Genomic DNA, 20721 nt, shown 5'->3' with positions numbered 1-20721 from the left:
AAATTTTGTGCTGACTACATGAAGTGCTGACTACATGAATGGAAAGCTAGTAGGTTGGCTATGCAATAATGTAATTAAAGAGAACATCATTGGTACAAGACTCTATCAACTTGGTCATATTCAATATTACCAGAGACCATAACTTGGACTGGAACAAAAACAGGGCCAAGTTGCTCGATACCTGTGTTATAACACTTAAGTTACTACAGTGATAACATTGTCATGACATTGATGTAACTATACTCCATTGTCAGGTGCCATTGTGCAAGCATTTTGCATGATAAGGGGAAGCCGGTGTTCTAAATTGATGTTGAAATTGATATTGCTTTCCTTTCTCTGTCCTCGAAAATCAGCCTCTCATCTTTCGAGCAGGCAGCACATTCAACTTGACATTGTTTCTCCATATACTATATTTTAATAATCGGTAATAATGAGCAAGTTTCAATTGCTGGTAGGCCTACAATGAAGTGCAAAATGATTCCTAACCCAACGTATTTTTCAATTCACATATCAAGGTAAAGGCTACATTGTAGGCCAGAAAAAAAATCATCCTATCAAAATAGATCGAGTGTCGGGGTACTGCATACAAAATCAGTGTACGTGTACGTGCGCGCTCCCTAGTACTGTAAATATGCAGCGCAGCTTCTGTTGGTAAAGCTGACTCACTCAAACATACCTCCTTTGTATGATTGGTGGATATGTTTCAGCGCGGCGTACTGTAACCAATCAGCGGATTGTTTTCCTATCTCGTAACGTAATAAACATCGCGGCCGGAGAAATAGTGAGGGAAAGGAGAAATGTAAAACATTTCAGAACTCTATGGAATTATAAACCAGGATTTTATTCAATATAATAATATAAAAAAATAAAATAATGCACAATTAGTGCTAAATTAATATATTGCTTTTAAGAGAACGGGACCTAGTTGTAACACGAATAACACACGCAAGGTAAGCTAGCTAGCTAGCTAGCTCGCGCTACAGTACTGTAGGCCTCTAGCTAAATTTACGCGGAAAAGGAACTTGCTAACTGTTTATAGAAAATACGCTCGTAGTAGCTAGCTAGTAATTTGTGCAACGAACAAGGTAGCTAGTTGTATCTAGCTATTTAAACACTTCCACTAACGTTACCCTCTAGGCTAGTTAACTAATTTGTAGGCTATTGCGTTAGCTAGCGCAGCAGACGAATTGGCAAAAATGAGTGAAAAAACGAGGTACAGCAAAAAGTCTGCAGACTCCGCACCGAAGAAACGATGTCAGTCCGACGAGCAGGCTGGCCAGTCCCCTCTTCCAAGTAAGTTAGCCAAAGTGGACGGCGAGGTGTCCAGTGAATTACCATCGAATTCTCATGGAAACAAAAATGGGGAAGATGGCGATAAAGTACCAGCCATAGAAGAGAAGAATGGAAATGAGGAGAGTGGACTAGATCTGAAAAAGGGACCCGGGGGGGGGATTTGTGCAGCTGTCACTGCCAATAACCCATCCAGCGCTGATGCACATGTCAGCGCCGTCAACAGTGCTCTTGTATCGGGTGCACCAGTCTCTAGCGACGCAAAGGAAGTAAAAAACCTGGGAAGTGCTGGTGCTGGAGATTGCCGACCCTCAACTTCACTGGACCAGTCTGATTCGGCCGCTATAGCAGCCGCCGAGGCACTTGCTAGTCTCACAGGAGCAGCTACGGGTGAAGAGGTTAAACAAAAGTCATTTTCCTCAAAAAAAGTTGGACATTATGAGAGAATGGGACACAAAGGTAAGCGTGGTGACCAGGAGTCCTCAAAGGAACGATCAAAACCTGAAAGGGGTCTTCACACACAGGCAGCAGCGGCAGACAGCTCTACCTCACTGCGTGGAGTTGACAGGGAGGATGCCGAGGACATGCCCGATGCGGATGAGGAAGACGACTCAATACCCGGATCTTCGTCCACACCGAGTTCCTCTTTCCCTTCAGATAATGATGATGATGACGGGGAGTGCGCTATAGTGTCAGTGAAGATGGCCCCAGAGATCCGACAGTCAGTGGCCCTTCTGGCGCAGGTACAGATGAGGCTAGACGCTCTGGAGAAGAAAGGTGCGCGGCTCCACCAGCGGCTAGAGCTGAAACTGAGCCGCCAACGCCGTCCACACGTGGACCAGCGTAGCTCCATCATACAGGCCATCCCTGGCTTCTGGGTCACGGCAGTATCCTTTTGAATACTCCTACACACACACACACGTATGTTGTTGATTGTGAGTGTGTTGGTATGTCACATTTATTTTTCCCTTGGCTCAAAGCTCAACAGTTATTGAACCACCCTCATCTCTCTGCTCACATTGACAAAACAGATGAAGGCGCTCTCAGTTACATGACCAACCTTGAAGTAAGTAAATAATCACAGCGAAAATGTAATGATTCTTTAAAGTCTTCTGAATAAATGTTCTATTGCTCCCCTGAAATTAAAATGTATTATTGTCTCCTCCTTAGATTGAATCCTTCAAGACCAACAAGCTTGGTTACAGAATCGGGTTCCACTTCAAACGGAATCCTTACTTCCAGAACAACATCATCGTGAAGGAGCTCCACCTTGGAATGACAGGTGAGGGACAGATCCAGTTATCATATCTATCTTGCTAGGATGCCACATTTTACATGGGCCAGGTGTCCCTACATCTTTGACAGGTGTAGATGTAGAGGTGTAATCAGGTATCTGGTGTAAATGAGGCCAATTATGATGATATCCTTCCCCTGTTATATGTCCTCTCACAGGATCTCCAGTGTCTTTCTCCAACCCCATCCTGTGGCACCGCGGGCAGAACCTGACGCTTCACAGTGAGCCCAGGAGGTCGGGACGCGGCATCTATCAGACCTTCTTCAGCTGGTTCAGCGACCACGCCAGTCCTGGCCGGGACGACATAGCACAGGTAACGGCATGCTCACTGCCAGGCATAGGTTGAGAGCTGGTGCACAGTCTAACATGCATGGAGTAATCCAGCAAAGACGCATTGCACAGATCCACTGGTGATCACACAACTGACTTTATTTTAGGCTCTGTATATAACATTTACGGTTACTGCACTATTCTAACACACTCTTCTTCTCTCTTTGTTCCGTGTGAATCTATAGATTCTGAAAGATGACCTTTTCAGAAACCCTCTCAGATACTATTTGACTCCACTGTGGGAACCCAGGCAGAATGGCAGGTAAGCAGCCCAACAAAACCTATTGTCGTGGAACTTAGCACAATAAGGACTTTCCATCTTCATGATACTATTACCATTTTATTACCACTTTATTATGTGCTGTAATGTAGCCTAAAACACTGCCAAACACTTTTATAACTCTTTATTATTAAGCATTTTGTGTAAAAGAAAAAGAAATGGAAGGTCTTTTGATTGTTCTAACTATCACAACATATGGTTCCAACAGCACCAGTGGGCCCAAGCCAGCTGACAACAGCAACAGGGAGGATTGTGTGGTGATCTCTGACTCGGATGATGATGATGATGAAGAAGAGCAGGCTAAGTCTGGACGAGGTCTTAGCAGGGAAGAGGAGGATGAGGACGAGGAGCATGGGGGCCGAGATGCAGGTTAGTCAGTACTGTAATAGAGCTTTAGAAGCCCATGATTCCAGTCCGTTAGGGCTACACTGTCTGCTGGTTTACAGAAAAGACAATGTGATGAGTCAGGTTTTATGCTCCAACACAGATGCACACAACATATGCAATGATTCCAGTCCTTTAGGGCCACAGTGTCTGCTGGTTTACCTCTGCTTCCTGAGAAATGTGTATACGTGTGTAGTAAGATGTCCTTGTATGAGTAATCCAGGTGAAACTGAATAGACAGCGAATATGTCCTCAGAATCAGATGAAAGCCCAGAGGAGGATGATGACGGAGAGGTTGCAATAGACGGTAAGACATTATCCACGAGCAGAAATGTTATTATGGAGGGTTGTTGGATCTGTTGCTCGGCTTTGCAGCTCAGTTCAGAACATGAAGTCATTGTTTAGATGAAAGTCTATTTATTTCAAAGGTTCAGGAAGACTGATTTTGAAATGCCAACTCAGCAGCCTATTCTGCAAAAAATTCAAGGACTGTTTTTACTTTAAATGCAAGAGCCGTTTTGTACAATCATTGGAAGTTATATTTTGGAAGATTATTGGATTAAGGGGTGCTTTGTCTATTTGTGTATCCATTTTGGTTACCTGATACTTCAATTTACCACTTCCTGTTTTCACCATTCACACAAAATTGCACAACAGAATTATATTCCTACTCCTGGGCTTTCACCATAATCCAGTGTTAAACCCCTCTGTTTATATCCCATACTAATCACCCCATTGGCTCAGAGTGGGAAGCCCATTATAAAAGGTCTGATCATCTCCATTCCCCAGGCTCTGATGACAGCGACCAGGATGCCAGAGAGGATGAGGACTCATCATACGGAGAGAAGGATGAAGAGGTGGACGTGGAAGACGTGGATGAATCACGAGGTCGCGAGGTCAGAGACCAAGATAAAGAGGAGGATGTTGAGGTGGACGAAGAAGAGGATGAGAGCTAAGATCGTTTGTTCTTTCCAATTTCCTTTTTTTCTTATTATGCACAAAATATCAATTATTGTTAATAAATTCTAAATGCTTGACTGCATTTTAAAATCAGGGTAAATAAAAAAAATCCAGGACACCATGTTTTGACTGTATATTTTACTGTAATCTTTGTTGGATTTAAAGCAAAAAAAAGTTTTTTTGGTAAAGATTCTTTATTACTGGGGTCTCAAATTCGAAGGATTGTAACTTAATCATGCATTAGATCTTGACTCATTCATTCAATTTACTCTTATTGTTAGGGCTACTCAACACAAAACGAAAATAATACCAGTACAATAATATTCTACGAGGTTTGAGACCCCTGATTGAATGTTGTTAATACTGCCAAGATTTGGTAGAATCTCTTGTTGCAAATGGTCCAATAAAACAATACTAGATATTTTACTGACAGGTATCAGTGATCACGTCTTCAACTCAATTTATCTTGGACTTTTCCTATTGTAAATCTGATCTTTGACGAGGTAAAAGGGAGATTTTCGGAGAGGTTGTAATATTATTCCCAACACATCTCGGATGCACTTCCTACTGAACCAAATCTTGTTCTCAGGGATGACCTAGTCGTGAGTGTTTTCATGGAAGGAAACCGTATACTATATAATGTTTTCTCACACTCCTGCCATTGTTTGGGTGTATCTGTGTAAAATAAGTTTACTCTACAGTAGTTTGTGTTATTTTAATAAGGTAAATATAGGTAATATTTCCTGTGTTTTCACGCCTTTCCTATCATAAACTTAGTGTGTAGCTGTGCACCCATATTAATTAATATTCACACATGTTTATGTTTTTCAATTCTTTAAGTATATTTTAACATTCATTGAGTTATTTGGGTGGAATCCCACATTTTTGTAACATGAATTGTAATATTTTGAGCTTGTTGCATCCATGCATTCAACATTTTTTGCTTTTGTGTAACTTTTAGAAACTGTTATCGTCACATTTTTGTGTTTTTTTAATAAATAAGTGTATCAAAGTAAGTCAGAATGATGACCTTTAACAGTTTGAAAGATTCTGTATAGAGCAAATATTTGCAGTGACTGTTGCCTCAAAGGCATTGACGAGTGTGGTCCGACAAAGTAACAGAACTGTAGCCCAGGGCAGCTCTTAAAGTACTGTAACAATGCTAGCTAGTGGTTTTATGTTTGTTTTCCACACAGACTGATGGCATTGGCATGTGCATATTTAAACTTAACTTTGTGTGCAGAGTTTGGATCTGTTAAGCTTAAATCATTACCTGTAGCCATCTGGAATTTCACAAATAGGGTATATTAACAAAAAGTAATATTTTGTGTGCTGAATTATTTTATAGTATGCTATAGTACTGAAGAAAACGTGTTTTGTTTTTTAAGATATAATGTCTGCATTTTGAATCCAATTTAATTAAATAGCAAGTTATTTATTTTTGCTTTCTGGTTTTTGTTGTCTGAGTTTTAGTAGTTAGGTAAATACAACCTTCTGTACTGAATATATTGCCAAACCAGAAGATGGCAGTATACAACTGCAAGGATACATGGTATCACAAAACTCACAAAATCACAAAACTGCTTTTGTAACCCAAGTGATGTACAATTAAGAAAATAGAAAATAACAAATAGTATTCTAAATCAGGAATATAGGCCTAATGTGTATCGAACGTAACAATCCCTGCGTCCATTGATGAGTCAGCCAGATAGTATGTATAATACTGTGAATATCAGTATGAAAGCATTATACTCAAGATGACAACTGACTTTGACATTATGACAGTAAAGACATACTGTTGTTTGTAAATCATGTTTAGGTTGGCCTATTATAGGAACAGGCAAAGGGCTTTGAAGACACCAACAATATCAGTGTATCATTTATGGAGGATGTCAACCAGTGTCACAGCTTTGACATGACACAGGTCAGAATGTGATATCACTTTTAAGGCTGTGTTTATACAGGTAGCCCAATTCTGTTATTGCTTTCACTAATTGGTCTTTTGAGTTCAGCTCTGAAAAAGATAAGATGTGAAAATATCTGATGTGATTGGTTAAAATACCAATTAGTGGAAAAAATTATGGTATTGGGCTGCCTAAACGCAGTATTCGGATTCACGTTAGCTCTTGGCTCTGCAAATAGCCTCAGGCGGGGCATTTTTGGACAGGCCCGGACAAAGGAACAGCGGCAATATTGCAATGGTTCACTTAAACCCTTGATTCCAGTTTTAATGCACAGCTATAAATGTTCCACTAGCAAAAACCTGTCCTGCTGTTAGCCCCAGAGCACACTGAGGCATGCAGACTAGGAGGGGCACTTACTATTAATAAAAGCAATGGGGAGAAGATACAGCATACGCACATCATCAAATGATAACACATTGACAAACCCAATATCTCTGCCTCATCTTGTTTAATCTCTCATCCCACTTCAATTCAGCCCAGGGGATTACTGTAGCATCTCATGGGCTTTAGTGCAAAACCACAAATGCTTTTATGTGTGAATTAATTGAGGTGGTTTCCACAATATTGATTATGGCAAACAGACTCATAGATTGCAGAGAAAACAAGGTAATGCAGAGACTGGAGCTTATTTGTGGTTGGAGCAGCACGTGTTACGGCTTTGTTTTATAACGGGTGGCAGACCGAAGACAACCCTCTGTTAGATTCCCACTGGTGTCAAGTCAATGTGACTGAACATCTCCCTGTTATGTAAGTTTGATGTCTAACTTCTCTGGTTTCATCGGGAATTTTACTGACTCATCAGGCACTTATAGGATCCTTGTCTGAAGAGGACCCTAAAATGTTGTATGACGGGATATGCTCATCCATGGTACATAAGTCATCTTTGCATTTTAGTACAACTTGGTGAACCAAAAATGCGAGATACTTTAGAATGTGTATGCATGTGTGGCATGTGTGTTTTCACCACCCGTCATAGTATGTACTATGCTTCATTTGTGGTAAGTAAGCTATGGGAAGTTCAACTGAGCAAAAGAAAGTGTGGACAGGAAGAGCGAGGGAGTGAGATTGGAGAGCAAGAAGGAGCGTGGGAGACACCGTGCGGTGGGAGATAGATGATTGGAGTGATTAGCCTCAGCCTGCCCTCCCAGGCCCTGACAGATATGCACAGCAGATGGATGACTGTTATCTGAGAGATCACAGAAAGCATGATGACTGCTCTGCCCAGTCACAGAGAGATGCATGATCTCACACGCTTGCACACGCTCTCTCTCTCTATCTCTCGCACACATACACAGACACATTTGTGCACACACACACACTTGCACACACATGCATGCATGTGCACACACAGGCTTAACACAAGCTTAACACACTCCTACAGTACATTATGCTGTGCACTCCACAGGCTGTTGTATACAGAGAGAAGCATCCTCTGTCTCCATTAGTTTGCTCTGACTGATTTATGTTAGAAGACAATGAGTTTACACAGTGTGAGCGGACAGAAATTACAATGCAGGCACTATTGTCTCCCCATAACAAAGAAACACACCTGGGGATGGATGATTGGAGAGAGAGAAAGAAAGAGAGATGTTACCAGGAATAATTTGGTTGATTTTCATTTTGATTGAAGTAGAGGAAAAGAGAGCTGATTGAAATAGAATATGCTTAAGTGGACCCACCGCTCAATATTCCTTGTCGCTGGTGTGAACAACATTGGAGAGTGAGAGTGGCTCAATGCATGCAGTGAGTGCTATTCTCCCTTCAACAGCTTGACTTCTCAAAGTGGATCTCCGTAAGGTAGAAGACACAGGTAAACATGGGAGGGGATTGTGGCACCAGTAAGATGAAGTGGAGGTCTTAATGCATGTTGAAAAATAACAGTTCCCTTTGGACCCTTATTTCCCCAAAATCCTGCCATGGAGAATCTATCTTTAATGAGCCTTGGGAGCATTAGCATGCTTATCCATTCTGCTCCCACCAAGGCGAGAGATTTAACTCCCAAGACAGATGCACTGTACTTTTACTCATCCCTACAAGCATTTTTCACTGTCCTTCATTTTTATCAACCCCTTGTTTCTTTCATCTCTTTAAAAAAAAAGAATTATTCTTAAACAGCTGTCTATTTTCCCAGCTGCATTTTATAGAGAGGGAGAGTGCCAGTCTTGTCTTCTGTGCAGATGGTGACTGGATAGCTGGCTATGGCTTCGTGAACATGTGGCATACCACCGGCCATACACATGCAGACAGACAGAGCTTCAGAGGGAAACTGCCGCCTTCCTTCACTGTAAAAACCTGCAATAACCTGGCTTCCAGTTCCAATACTGTACAAGTGCTGACTGGAATGTATGAGCGCCACGTATGCACTGTTCCTGTCAAATAGGTTTTCACAACTTCATTTAAGCATGAAGCTTATGCACGTCACTTACATCACCTCTTACATCACCTCTATCTTCTATTATCTATTGACTTTATTTTTTTCTAAGCAAAAGCTCCTGTTGGTATGAGGATAGTCCTGAATGATAAAACGTGAATAAAATATTGTCCTTCAGAAAATAAATCAGATCTATTTCCAGACCATCCATCAGTATAATAATAGGTTTTATTTTCTCTCAGGTCTTTGGTTTTGTCCATGTTATTTTGATTGATGTGTCTCTGCCTCTTCTCAGGGTCAGAGGTGCTGTTTGAGGCTCTGTGGGCTGTCTGTCTTACAAGGTTTTCAATTCCACAGTAATCACATGGCACATTACCTGAGGGTCAGATAGCGAGGTCCAGAGATACAGACAGACTACAGGCGTCCATGTCCATTGCATGTGTTATGTTTGCAGGTGTACTCTTCCTTTTGAAGGAGATGTCTACAAATGGAGACTATCTAAAGCACTTGAGATGTGGAATTGTTGTGCAGTATGGGTTCTATGAATGAATGCAGCATCTGCTCTTCCACTGTACTGTTTCTTTGACTCATATTGAAAAAGTGTCCTTTCACAGCAATACAAATATTATTTAAAAAATACTCTTCCTGTGCACATACACAGATGTTAACAGAAGGCAAAAATGTCATTCCCACTATTAGGGTGGTGGCGGTGAACACTACATCTACACTATCTTACTCAGTGGGCATGGGGCCGATAACCCATTGAGAGGACCATATCAGTCACATTAGTGGTGCCCTGTAAAGCAGTGGGAGCTGGTCAGTGTGGTGTTGTCCATGGCTGTACAGAGAACGTAGTACGAAAACCTGAGCTCAGCGCTGACTCATGACTCATTTCCTCAGCTGGAAAGAGAAGGATGCCTCCCACAGAGCAAGACAGAAAATAGCACAAAGACCTCACTGCTCACTCACAACCTGGATGTACTGTAATCTGGACACACCAGTGTAGAGAACGTTTGGCTGAAGCCTAAACTAAAGTAACCCAAAGTTCTCCATCTACTGCTACGGCAGATGGGAGGGAATATATTCCTGGAATGAAACACAGCCCTGTTCAGTACTGTCCTGACGGGGAACCTGGCTGAGAAGTTACTTGGCACACTATTTGGCACAGGATCTGTCAATTTCTAAATCAAGTGTCAACTCTTTCCATGTGAAACACAACGATGTGCAAATGAAATGCACCTCTGAATGTTTAGTGCAGAGATGCCACTATCTGAAACGGTTAAATCCTAGCCTTTCTTATTTTTATACATCCCTGTGCCTTTTCATCTTCTGTGTGCCTGATGTGTCAGTCAGAGCTTTCCACAAAATCAATGGTGGAGAGAAGAGAATGGTGCTTAGTAATTTCAGGCTTTGAGCTGGTTTGAAAGAGTGAATGTCTTATTTAAATTGCCCCCTACTGGTTACTTTGTGACCGTTGTCGTGAGCCCAGGAGTCGGTCCATCAGGAATTTGAGTAATCTTTAGGACTCTCCTGGCTCTCATGTGGAGCTGAACAGCACTGAAGATATCCTTCACGACACAGCATGGGGCCTCAATTTACTGTGACATCGGAATGACTACAGTATTCATGTAACCTACTGTATATGCACAACCAAGGTGTAGAATACAATAGCCTAGTTAAAGTCTATGGGGGCAATATACCATTTGAAAAAATAGACTGACATGGCCTTTTCATTTCTAAATCACTAATGTATTTTGTCCATGTACTGACATTTTAGAATTAAATGTATTTTAATAATTTAGAATTGAAGTTAATTTCAATTCCCTGTTTACTTTAGCCTAATATAGATTGGACAGACGTTTCTTTCCCCTACCAACATCAAGTAGGTTTAAAGTGGGACAAGTTGAGCTTTACCCTTGTACCCTAATGATGACAGAAGTAGGAGGGAGGGAGCAGGAGGAGGAGGGTGAGGAGGATAGGGGGCAGCCCTCCAAACACCTGCAGTCACAGACCTTCACAGCACAGGACCCTCACGATGAGAGGACATATGGACCTACATTAAGCTATTTACTTCTTTTCGGGTGGATGAGGGCTATGGGAGTAAGACAACATTTGTTAGAATGATAATTTTATAATCCTTGATCGGAAATCTATGTTATATTTTTCATGTTTGTAAATAAATCGAGAGAGACGTTAGAAACGGTGTCTCTCTATGATATACAGAGGTATAATTTATTGGACGTTTAAGCATTAAATACTTTTCCAAACGCATTTTCGTTGTTTTCGTGTGGGACTTTTCATCTAAGGAATGTAGCGATAACATCTTATTATGTGAGTTACGGGTCTCCTACACCAGCGGGTTAAAAAGGGAAAAAAGAAGGTAGGCTACTTCGGCAAGTTTCTCCATACACTATTTTTTAACATCACAAGTATTTGTTTTGTTTTTTTAGTCAGTGTGTTGAGGGACCAAAGTAATTACCAAGAACGAGGGGTAGCCTACATATGGAGAGAGCGTCTACTCGCTGTCTTTTCATGTGAGTTCACAGGTAACTGCGATGTTATCAGGAGCCAGTGATCGTCATGGTCATGAAATGCATTCCTGCATAATATGCGCAGTCAACTGTTCATATTTTTTTCCCCTCAAACATTTACAAGATTAAAACATTTACAAGGAAAAAAAGTGAGAAAGATTATTGTACAATTATGTTCACAGGACACAATTTAAACCATAAGTCAAACTTTTGGTCAGAGAGAAAATGGACCATGTCAATTATAGATCTAATGTTAATGTTAGGTTTATAATGTTTATAATGTTAGAATAAGTGCTTTATAAACCACAGCTTAATAATTATGGCTGGGCACAAATTTTAGCACTCAGGGGAAAATATCTAATTTATTTATAGTCTACGAAGTTCTATTCATGAAGTTTTATGAAGTGCTTCAAATAACTTAATTTAATTTACTCCCTTTTGTATTTTTTTTTATTCTAGCAGATGTAGAAATAGTCTGTGGCCTACTTGATTCATTTGGTTAGAAAATATAACTGCATTTCAGGGCTCATCTGAAAAGTACACCTTTTGGGGGAGAATTTAATGGACATTATGGACACAGTTTTTAGTATTCATAATTTATACAAGATGCTCTTCAGCAAAGTACAGATACTACATAATGACTGATGACATAAAAGTAAAACAGTTACCTGCCAACACCCCTAAACTGTCAGAAAGGGTTTTCAGGTGTCAAACTGTTTTTTTTGCCAGCTATTTTTTTTTAAATATGCATGAGGGGTGAAATTCAGTACTGGTAATGTACAGTATGTCACAGTATGGCTGTCTAGCTGTCTCCCATGCACTCACTCAGACACTTACAGGCATTCACACATTGATAAAGAGCTCTCTCTTTCTCCTTTCTTCTCTCTCTCTTTCTCTCTTTCTCTCTCTCTCTTTGACACACACACACACACACACACACACACACACACACACACACACACACACACACACACACACACACACACACACACACACACACACACACACACACACACACACACACACACACACACACACACACACACACACACTAATGATGTGATGTTCTCTTTCAGATCTTTTTCTGCCTTAGTTATGGCCAAGACAAGAACTCAGACCGTACTCCTCCTGTTGAGTGTATGTGTTTGCATCTCAGGCCTCCAACAGTCTGCTCCAAGGGTACGGCTGTCCTTCAAAGGTGAGCTACCTGACCATAACACGCTCACAGACACACAGACACACAGACACACAGACACACAGACACGCAGATACTGCTCATCTGTCAGCTGGGATGGCTTCCAGGCCAGGTTGGTTCAGTTATTTCTTATTTGGCCTGTGGATTTCAGAAAGTCTTGTGGGTTACTGATTATTAAAGATTATAAACATTTCCTTCATAATCTAAGAATTGGTTATTCGATCTGCTAGACTAGCGGGTGAACACTGCTCGGTGAATAGAAGTTTAGGCATTGTGTTCTAAAGTTATTTCTGTAAGTGTAACCTGGATGAAGGCTTCCATCAAAATAATGCTGAAAGGTTACAGTGATTACCACATGCTGTCGTCACTCCTCGGTTCACACACACACACACACACACACACACACACACACACACACACACACACACACACACACACACACACACACACACACACACACACGCACACACACACACACACGCGCACGCACATGCGCATGCGCATGCGCACGCACACGCACACACAGGCGCACACACGCACACGCAAACACACACACACACGCACACACGCACGCACGCGCGCCCGCACGCACACACACACAGGCGCGCACACACACACACACATACACACACGCGCACACACGCACGCGCGCCCGCACGCACACACACACACAGGCGCACGCACAGGCGCACGCACACACACACACACACACGCACGCACGCACGCACACGCACACGCACACACACACGCACACGCACACACACACGCACACACGCACACACACACGCACACCTACCTTTTCATTGCACCACAAGGGGTGACTCACCTGAAAGAACTGTAAATAATAATTATCTGCATGATTCAGGTGTATAGAATTTCTGTTCAGGTATACCACAACATCATGACGGACGTGTTGGGAGCAAGTTGAGTCCCTTACAATCAGAATTATATGTCTGGCCTGAGAATTTGGACTGTCATGATCTCTATTAGTCAGCATGCGTTTTGGTGTAGAAGCTTATTATGCCATGAGTAATGCGAATTTGAGTAGTATCTTTAGAATAAAATGATTTAATGTTGACGTATGTGGCTCTAATATAGGTATGAGAAGATCATGTACATTGTGAACATATTGCTGTAAAGCATAAAGGGTCCCAGTTTAATACGAAGTACAACTTATAAAGGATTTATATGGCATACATAAAGGCTTCATAAGCACTACATAATTGTTTCACAAATCATCTATAAGTGCATGTCATAATCTATAAATGGTGTATAAACATACATAGTGTTATGTTACATTTGAGAATTCACCCTGAAGTGGGAATGGCTATGTCATCCTTTATACACCATTTAGAGTATGACATACGCTTATAGATGATCTGTGAAAAATATATGTAGTGCTTATGACGCGTTTATGTATGCTGTATAAAGCCATTATAAGTGGGACCCTATACAGATGTTAAAGAAGTCTGTGGTCTTTCAATTGATCCTGCTGATGAAAACTACAGCACTGAGAGTATGAACTGTTTGCTGAATGAGATTAGTGTTGAGGGTCAGATTAGCAAAACATTGTGTTTGTTTTCAGGCTATGGAATTAGCACCCTTAGTTCAAATATGTATTAGTTTACTTGGTTGCAATGTGGTAGGGAATGTCACAAAAGTTGAGCCCACACACCAATGTTTGCATAATGTTTGCTAAAAGTAAGGGTAAGCCTGTAACTGGTGGTAATATAACCAAATATAACCAAATGGAATTATATTCAATTGTATTGATTTGGATTGCTGTGGATGATATTAGATTTATTATCTGCTTGCTGCAACTGTCTCTCTGTTAACACTGTAAAGAGCTCACTGATATTGGTAGTCATTCAAATCCACCACTAGAACCCAATCATCTTCTCCTCATTTCCAAGAATAGGCAGAACAGTGGGATGTGATCCCCTGTTCTGTGTTCCTGCCATTCCAAAGATTGATTGTTCATTGTTTGCGACAGGGACTCTCTTTGTTCCATAAGGCATTTTTTTGTCAGGGGGGGGGCATCTGACTGATTCTGAGACAGACTGGGACTGTGTGACTGGATTTTTTTGATTTATTTTACCTTTATTTAACTAGACAAGTCAGTTAAGAACAAATTCTTATTTTCAATGACGGCCTAGGAACAGTGGGTTAACTCCCTGTTCAGGGGCAGAACGACAGATTTGTACCTTGTCAGCTCGGGGGTTTGAACTTGCAACCTTCCGGTTACTAGTCCAACTCTCTAACCACTAGGCTACCCTGCTGCCCCATGATGACTGGGACTGGTGACTGGGACTGGGTGGCTGGGACTGGGACTGGTACTGGGACTGGGTAAGTGGGACAGAAGGACAGGACCACTGGAGACAGATCAAGATTGTTAATTATACTGAACAAAAATATAAACGCAACATGTAAAGTGTTGGTCCCATGTTTCATGAGCTGAGATAAAAGGTCCCAGAAATGTTCCATATGCATGAAAAGTTTATTTCTCTCAAATTCTTTGCACAAATTTGTTTACATCCCTGTTAGTGAGCATTTCTCCTTTGCCAAGATAATCACAGGTGTGGCATATCAAGAAGCTGATAAAACAGCATGATCATTACACAGGTGCACCTTGTGCTGGGGACAATAAAAGACCACTCTAAAATGTGCAGTTTTGTCACACAACACAATGCCACTGATGTCTCAAGTATTTAGGGAGTGTGCTGACTCCAGGAATGTCCACCAGAGCTGTTGCCGAATAATTTAATGTTAATTTCTCTACCATAAGCCACCTCCAACGTCGTTTTAGAGAACTTGGGAGTATGTCCAACCAGCCTCACAACCTCAGACCACTTGCAACCACACCAATCCAGGACCTCCACATCGAGATTATTCACCTGCGGGATTGTCTGAGACCAGCCACCTGGACAGCTGATGAAACTGAGGAGTATTTCTGTCTGTAATAAAGCTCTTTTATGGGGAAAAACTCATTCTGATTAGCTGGGCCTGTGGATGGGACTATGCTCTTCGTGTTTCCTGGTTGATGGGAACTGTGTCAGAGGAAGGGGCTAAATAAAGGTTATTCCAGTGACCTAGAGTATGGATATGGGTTTTAAGTTGTCTTCTGCATTATGGAGACAATGATTTAAAACCTCACTTTTCCTTACTTACACTGAGTGTACCAAACATTAAGAACACCTTTCTAATATTGAGTTGCACCCCTCCTTTTGCCCTCAGAACAACCTCAATTTGTCAGGGCATGGACTCTACAAGGTGTTGAAAGCGTTCCACAGGGATGCTGGTCCATGTTGACGACAAAGCTTCCTACAGTTGTATCAAGTTGGCTAGATGTCCTTTGGTTGGTGGACCATTCTTGATACACACGGGAAACTGTTGAGCCTGAAAAACCCAGCAGCGTTGCAGTTCTTGACACACTCAAACTGGTGCGCCTGGCACCAACTACCATACCCTGTTCAAAGGCATTTAAATATTTTGTCTTACCTATTCACTCTCTGAATGGTACACATACACAGTCCATGTCTCAGTTGTCTCAAGGCTTAAAATTGTTTCTTTAACCTGACTCCTCCCCTTCATCTACTCTTGAAGTGGATTTAAAAGGTGGCATCAATAAGGGATCATATCTTTAATCTGGATTCACTTGGTCAGTCTATGTCATGGAAAAAGCAGGTGTTCTTAATGTTTTGTATACTCACTGTACATTACACTAAAATGGTGTGATCTGGACATTTTTCTTATGTCTTTCATGTCTGGAACTGGTTTACCTGAATCAAATGCGGTATGATGACACATATTGTGTTTGTTTATCAGATAGTGCCAACTGACGTTGTTTATGACGGAGAGGATGAGAGCAGCCATGTAGGGGCCCAGGGGTGTGGCGTTTCTAGTTTTAGCCTAGGCTGTCAGTCCACTTTTCCCCAGTGGATGAAGTGGACGGAGGTTTGCCAGAGATGCTTGTTATCCTGTGCAGATCCGATTGCGCAGCAGCTTATTTTAGCAGCACATTGACTGCATCCTGTTAACAGTATTCAGACAAACAGTCACCTCAAAGGAAGACGGCAGAGCACTTTGATGTAAACACAGATGTCCTTACTCCGGCCAGGCTAAAACCGTATATGTGTACTTCATGCTGATGATTGTTCACAAACCTATGCCAAATGCCATTTATCATCTGTCCCACATGGGGATATCTGTGTTTTGTACCCTACTTAGTAATTACATCATAGCACTTAAAAGTTTGAAAGCTATTTTACATAGGTCAGTTTTATTTCACCTTTATTTATCCAGATACCACCCGTTAATGTCAAGATACTTATTTTACAAGGGAGACCTGGCCAAGCGGGCAGCTCCAGTAAAAGCAGTCATTATGAGGACCTGATACGGGGAGAGGTGAATGAAGAAGGGACCTGATTTAAAGCATTTACTTAGAGTTCATCTGACTGTGTCCTCAGAGACCTGCAATAACAACCACAAAGTGGCACGGTACATTCAGTCAATGCCACAAACTCAATCAGAAGCTTGGAACACATAAAATATTTAATTCTTAAAAGCTTCTTGAATACGTCCTGAGATGAGCTAAATTGAGCCATTCACACATTTTCTGTTACTTTGAGGATGGTGTTAGTCTATGTTCAGTAAGTGCTGCTGAGAGTGAAAAATGAAGCACTTGTAGTCATTATCAGGGAAATGTCATGTGACAGATTCAAAGAAATAAGCAGAAAGAAGTTATGGCTCCCCCTGCTGGATATTACAATTGTACCATTCTCTTGCTACAGAACTGATTTTACATATGATTTATACTAAGTTTGTGTCTCTGTGTGCGTGTGTCTATGCATGTGTGCGTCTATGCGTGTGTGTGGGCTGGTGGGTCTCTCTCCTCCCCAGAGTTGTTGGACACCAGAGCAGCGCGGCCCTTCTCCTTCTCCTTCAACACCAGTGACTACCGCATCCTGCTGATGGATCAGGACCAGGGCCGTCTCTACCTGGGCAGCCGGGAGTACCTGGTGGCCCTGGACATGCACAACGTCAACAAGGAGCCACTCATTGTAAGAAGAACACACATAAACACAACTCTCCTTTATGAAAGTTTAATGTGGTGGTAAAATGTGGTAGTTTAAAGCAGTAGTTTAGTGTGGTAGTTTAATGTGGTACTAAAATGTGGTAGTTTAATGTGGTAGTAAATGTGGTAATTTAATGTGGTAAGTTAATGTGGTAGTAAAATGTGGTAGTTTAATGTGGTAGTTTAATGTGGTAGTCAAATGTGGTAGTTTAATATGGTAGTAAAATGTGGTAGTTTAATGTGGTAGTAAAATGTGGTAGTTTAATGTGGTCGTAAAATATGGTAGTATAATGTGAAAGTTTAATGTGGTAGTAAAATGTGGTAGTTTAATGTGGTAGTTTAATGTGGTAGTTTAATGGGGTAGTAAAATGTGGTAGTTTAATGTGGTAGTAAAATGTGGTAGTAAAATGTGGTAGTTTAATGTGGTAGTCAAATGTGGTAGTTTAATGTGGTAGTAAAATATGGTAGTATAATGTGAACGTTTAATGTGGTAGTAAAATGTGGTAGTTTAATGTGGTAGGTTAATGTGGTAGTAAAATGTGGTAGGTTAATGTGGTCATTTAATGCGGTAGTAAAATGTCGTAGTTTAATGTGGTCGTTTAATGGGGTAGTAAAATGGGGGTAGTTTAATGGGGTAGTAAAATGTGGTAGTTTAATGTGGTAATTTAATGCGTAGTTTAATGTGGTAGGTTAATGTGGTAGTAAAATGTGGTAGTTTAATGTGGTCATTTAATGCGGTAGTAAAATGTCGTAGTTTAATGTGGTCGTTTAATGGGGTAGTAAAATGGGGGTAGTTTAATGGGGTAGTAAAATGTGGTAGTTTAATGTGGTAATTTAATGCGTAGTTTAATGTGGTAGTTTAATGTGGTAATTTAATGTGGTAGTAAGATGTGGAAGTTTAATGGGGTAGTAAAATGTGATAGTTTAATGTGGTAGTAAAATGTGGTAGTTTAATGTGGTAGAAAAATGTGTAGTTTAATGTGGTAGTAAAATGTGGGAGTAAATTATGGTAGTTTCATGTGGAAGTTAAATGTGGTAGTAAAATGTGGTAGTTTAATGTGAAAGTTTAATGTGGTAGTAAAATGTGGTCGTTTAATGTGGTAGTAAAATGTGGTTGTAAAATATGGTAGTTTCATGTGGAAGTTAAATGTGGTAGTAAAATGTGGTAGTTTAATGTGGTAGTAAAATGTGGTCGTTGAATGTGAAAGTTTAATGTGGTAGTACAATGTGGTAGTTTAATGTGGTAGTAAAATGTGGTAGTTTAATGTGGTAGTTTAATGTGGTAATTTAATGTGGTAGTAAAGAGACCTCAAGTAAAATGCTATTTTACTGTGTGTGGTATCATTTTTAGCTTTGTGGTCTTTCCCTGACAGATCCATTGGCCAGCCTCTGACAAGAGAAAAGGGGAGTGTCGGATGACAGGAAAAGGAGGACAGGTGAGAATAACTTGTCTTTGTGAAAGACCCCTGGCCTCTCTCCTTACAGGATGAACTAATGATGTCCCACTTTCATGGGTCTATTTCACAGTTTTGAAAGAGATAGCCTTGTTTTTTTTCATTCAACAACAATTGATAACATTCCCATATCTGTGTACACACACCAGGGTGAGTGTGCAAATTTTGTGCGTATGATAGAGCCATGGAACCGCACCCACCTGTACACCTGTGGGACCGGAGCCTACCAACCCATCTGCACCTTCATCAACAGAGGCTGGAAGGCAGAGGTGAAAGGTTCAATATGCCCAAAATCATTCTAAATGACATTCAACTGCAGCATATCTGTGTATATTTAGGCCCAGCAGCCCGGATTACTAAACACTCTAGTACTCAAAACTAGGCCACAGATCTGAGCTCTATTTGTCTATATGCTTTTGTCATTTTATTACATTTGATCCTTATCTGGCTTTTCTGGTCCCTCTCTTTCCAGGATTATGTGTTCAGACTGGTTCCTGGATTTCTAGAATCAGGGAAGGGCAAATGTTCCTACGATCCTTTCCAGGAGAACATTGCTGCTCTTATCAGTACGTTTCACCTCACTTATGAATACACTTAGTAGACTTCCCAAAACCGAAAACAACAGGTCCTCTCACTTTCACTTTTTCCTAACCTCTCCTCTCCACCTCTCCCCTCCTCTCTCTCCTTCTCCTCTGCAGATGGGAATCTGTATGCAGGTGTTCATGTAGACTTCATGGGGACAGACCCAGCCCTCTTCAGGACCATGGGGGGCAGAACAGCAGTCAGGACAGAGCAGTATGACTCCAGGTGGCTCAATGGTGAGTTACTACACCTGAAAAAGAGCACCACTTTGTAAGGATGGACTCCGAAAGAGGTGTTGTTTTAGGGTCCTTCTAGCCGGATACATATATAAGAATAATTGGCAAACTGCTGGTAATGAATTCTGAGAACAACTGCAAGTTTCTCCTTCTTTCATCACTCACACCTCTCTCTCTCTCTCTCTCTCTCTCTCTCTCTCTCTCTCTCTCTCGCTCTCTCTCTCGCTCTCTCTCTCTCTCTCTCTCTCTCTCTCTCTCTCTCTCAGAGCCCGTGTTTATTCAGATTCAACAGATACCTGACAGTGCAGAGAGGAATGATGACAAACTCTACTTCTTCTTCCGGGAGAAGAGTTTGGATGCAGGGGGAGGGTCCAGCCCCAGTGTCCTGGCCAGAGTGGGACGAGTGTGTCTGGTGAGAGTTCAAATGTTCATACACTCCTCCAGACATGAACATATTCTGAATGGCAGTCATAGTGGATCATTTATGGCTCAATGCTTAGAGGTAAAAACATGTATAATACCGTGATACACTTCCCTTAACTCTTTACCTTACCTTTATGTTACTTCCTTTCCTTCCCTCATCCCAGGATGACGAAGGGGGTCAGAAGTCCCTGGTCAACAGATGGACCAGCTTCCTGAAAGCCCGCCTCATCTGCTCTGTGATCGGAGAGGATGGGGTGGAGACCTCATTTGATGAACTGAGTGAGACAGACCTCAATGAAAGATTTACTAGATCATTAGTTATTATTAGTCTATAGGTCTGAGTCTCTCATCTG

At 41.4% G+C, this 20721-nt stretch overlaps 2 protein-coding genes across 6 annotated transcripts in view; both read left to right on the top strand.

Moving 5' to 3' along the window:
* The first annotated feature begins 723 nt into the window (after window positions 1-723).
* On the top strand, window positions 724-5976 carry LOC112216177 (testis-specific Y-encoded-like protein 5). 3 transcript variants are annotated; one of them, XR_002948278.2, is made up of 8 exons: window positions 724-2177; window positions 2279-2356; window positions 2461-2572; window positions 2743-2897; window positions 3100-3176; window positions 3403-3563; window positions 3802-3885; window positions 4368-4466. XR_002948278.2 is itself a non-coding variant. In XM_024375974.2 (8 exons), the coding sequence occupies exons 1-8, from the start codon at window positions 1197-1199 to the stop codon at window positions 4532-4534; spliced, it is 1782 nt and encodes a 593-aa protein (XP_024231742.1). In that variant the 5' UTR covers window positions 725-1196; the 3' UTR covers window positions 4535-5976. The 3 variants fall into 3 exon arrangements, 2 of the variants coding, with proteins under 2 accessions (XP_024231743.1, XP_024231742.1); XM_024375974.2 differs by having other exon boundaries at window positions 725-2177; window positions 3835-3885; window positions 4368-5976; XM_024375975.2 differs by lacking the exon at window positions 3802-3885 and having other exon boundaries at window positions 4368-5976.
* A 4900-nt stretch (window positions 5977-10876) lies between these two features.
* Window positions 10877-20721, top strand: part of LOC112216176 (semaphorin-3F-like) — an 18692-nt gene continuing 8847 nt past the window's right edge. The window contains exons 1-9 of one of the 3 annotated variants that reach the window (XM_042299524.1): window positions 10877-11253; window positions 12481-12602; window positions 17499-17659; window positions 19047-19109; window positions 19277-19396; window positions 19600-19693; window positions 19826-19945; window positions 20212-20357; window positions 20533-20647. In XM_042299524.1, the coding sequence (XP_042155458.1) occupies window positions 12500-12602; window positions 17499-17659; window positions 19047-19109; window positions 19277-19396; window positions 19600-19693; window positions 19826-19945; window positions 20212-20357; window positions 20533-20647 (922 nt within the window). In that variant the 5' untranslated portion in view covers window positions 10877-11253; window positions 12481-12499. Of the gene's footprint in view, window positions 11254-11384; window positions 11408-12480; window positions 12603-17498; window positions 17660-19046; window positions 19110-19276; window positions 19397-19599; window positions 19694-19825; window positions 19946-20211; window positions 20358-20532; window positions 20648-20721 lie in introns of those variants that run through there. The other 2 variants (XM_042299525.1, XM_042299523.1) reach the window with 2 other exon arrangements.

This window comes from Oncorhynchus tshawytscha, linkage group LG16 (genome assembly GCF_018296145.1).
Source record: "Oncorhynchus tshawytscha isolate Ot180627B linkage group LG16, Otsh_v2.0, whole genome shotgun sequence".
NCBI lineage: Eukaryota > Metazoa > Chordata > Actinopteri > Salmoniformes > Salmonidae > Oncorhynchus > Oncorhynchus tshawytscha.
Note: the sequence above shows the minus strand (reverse complement) of the source record. Positions and strands in the feature narration are given on the sequence as shown.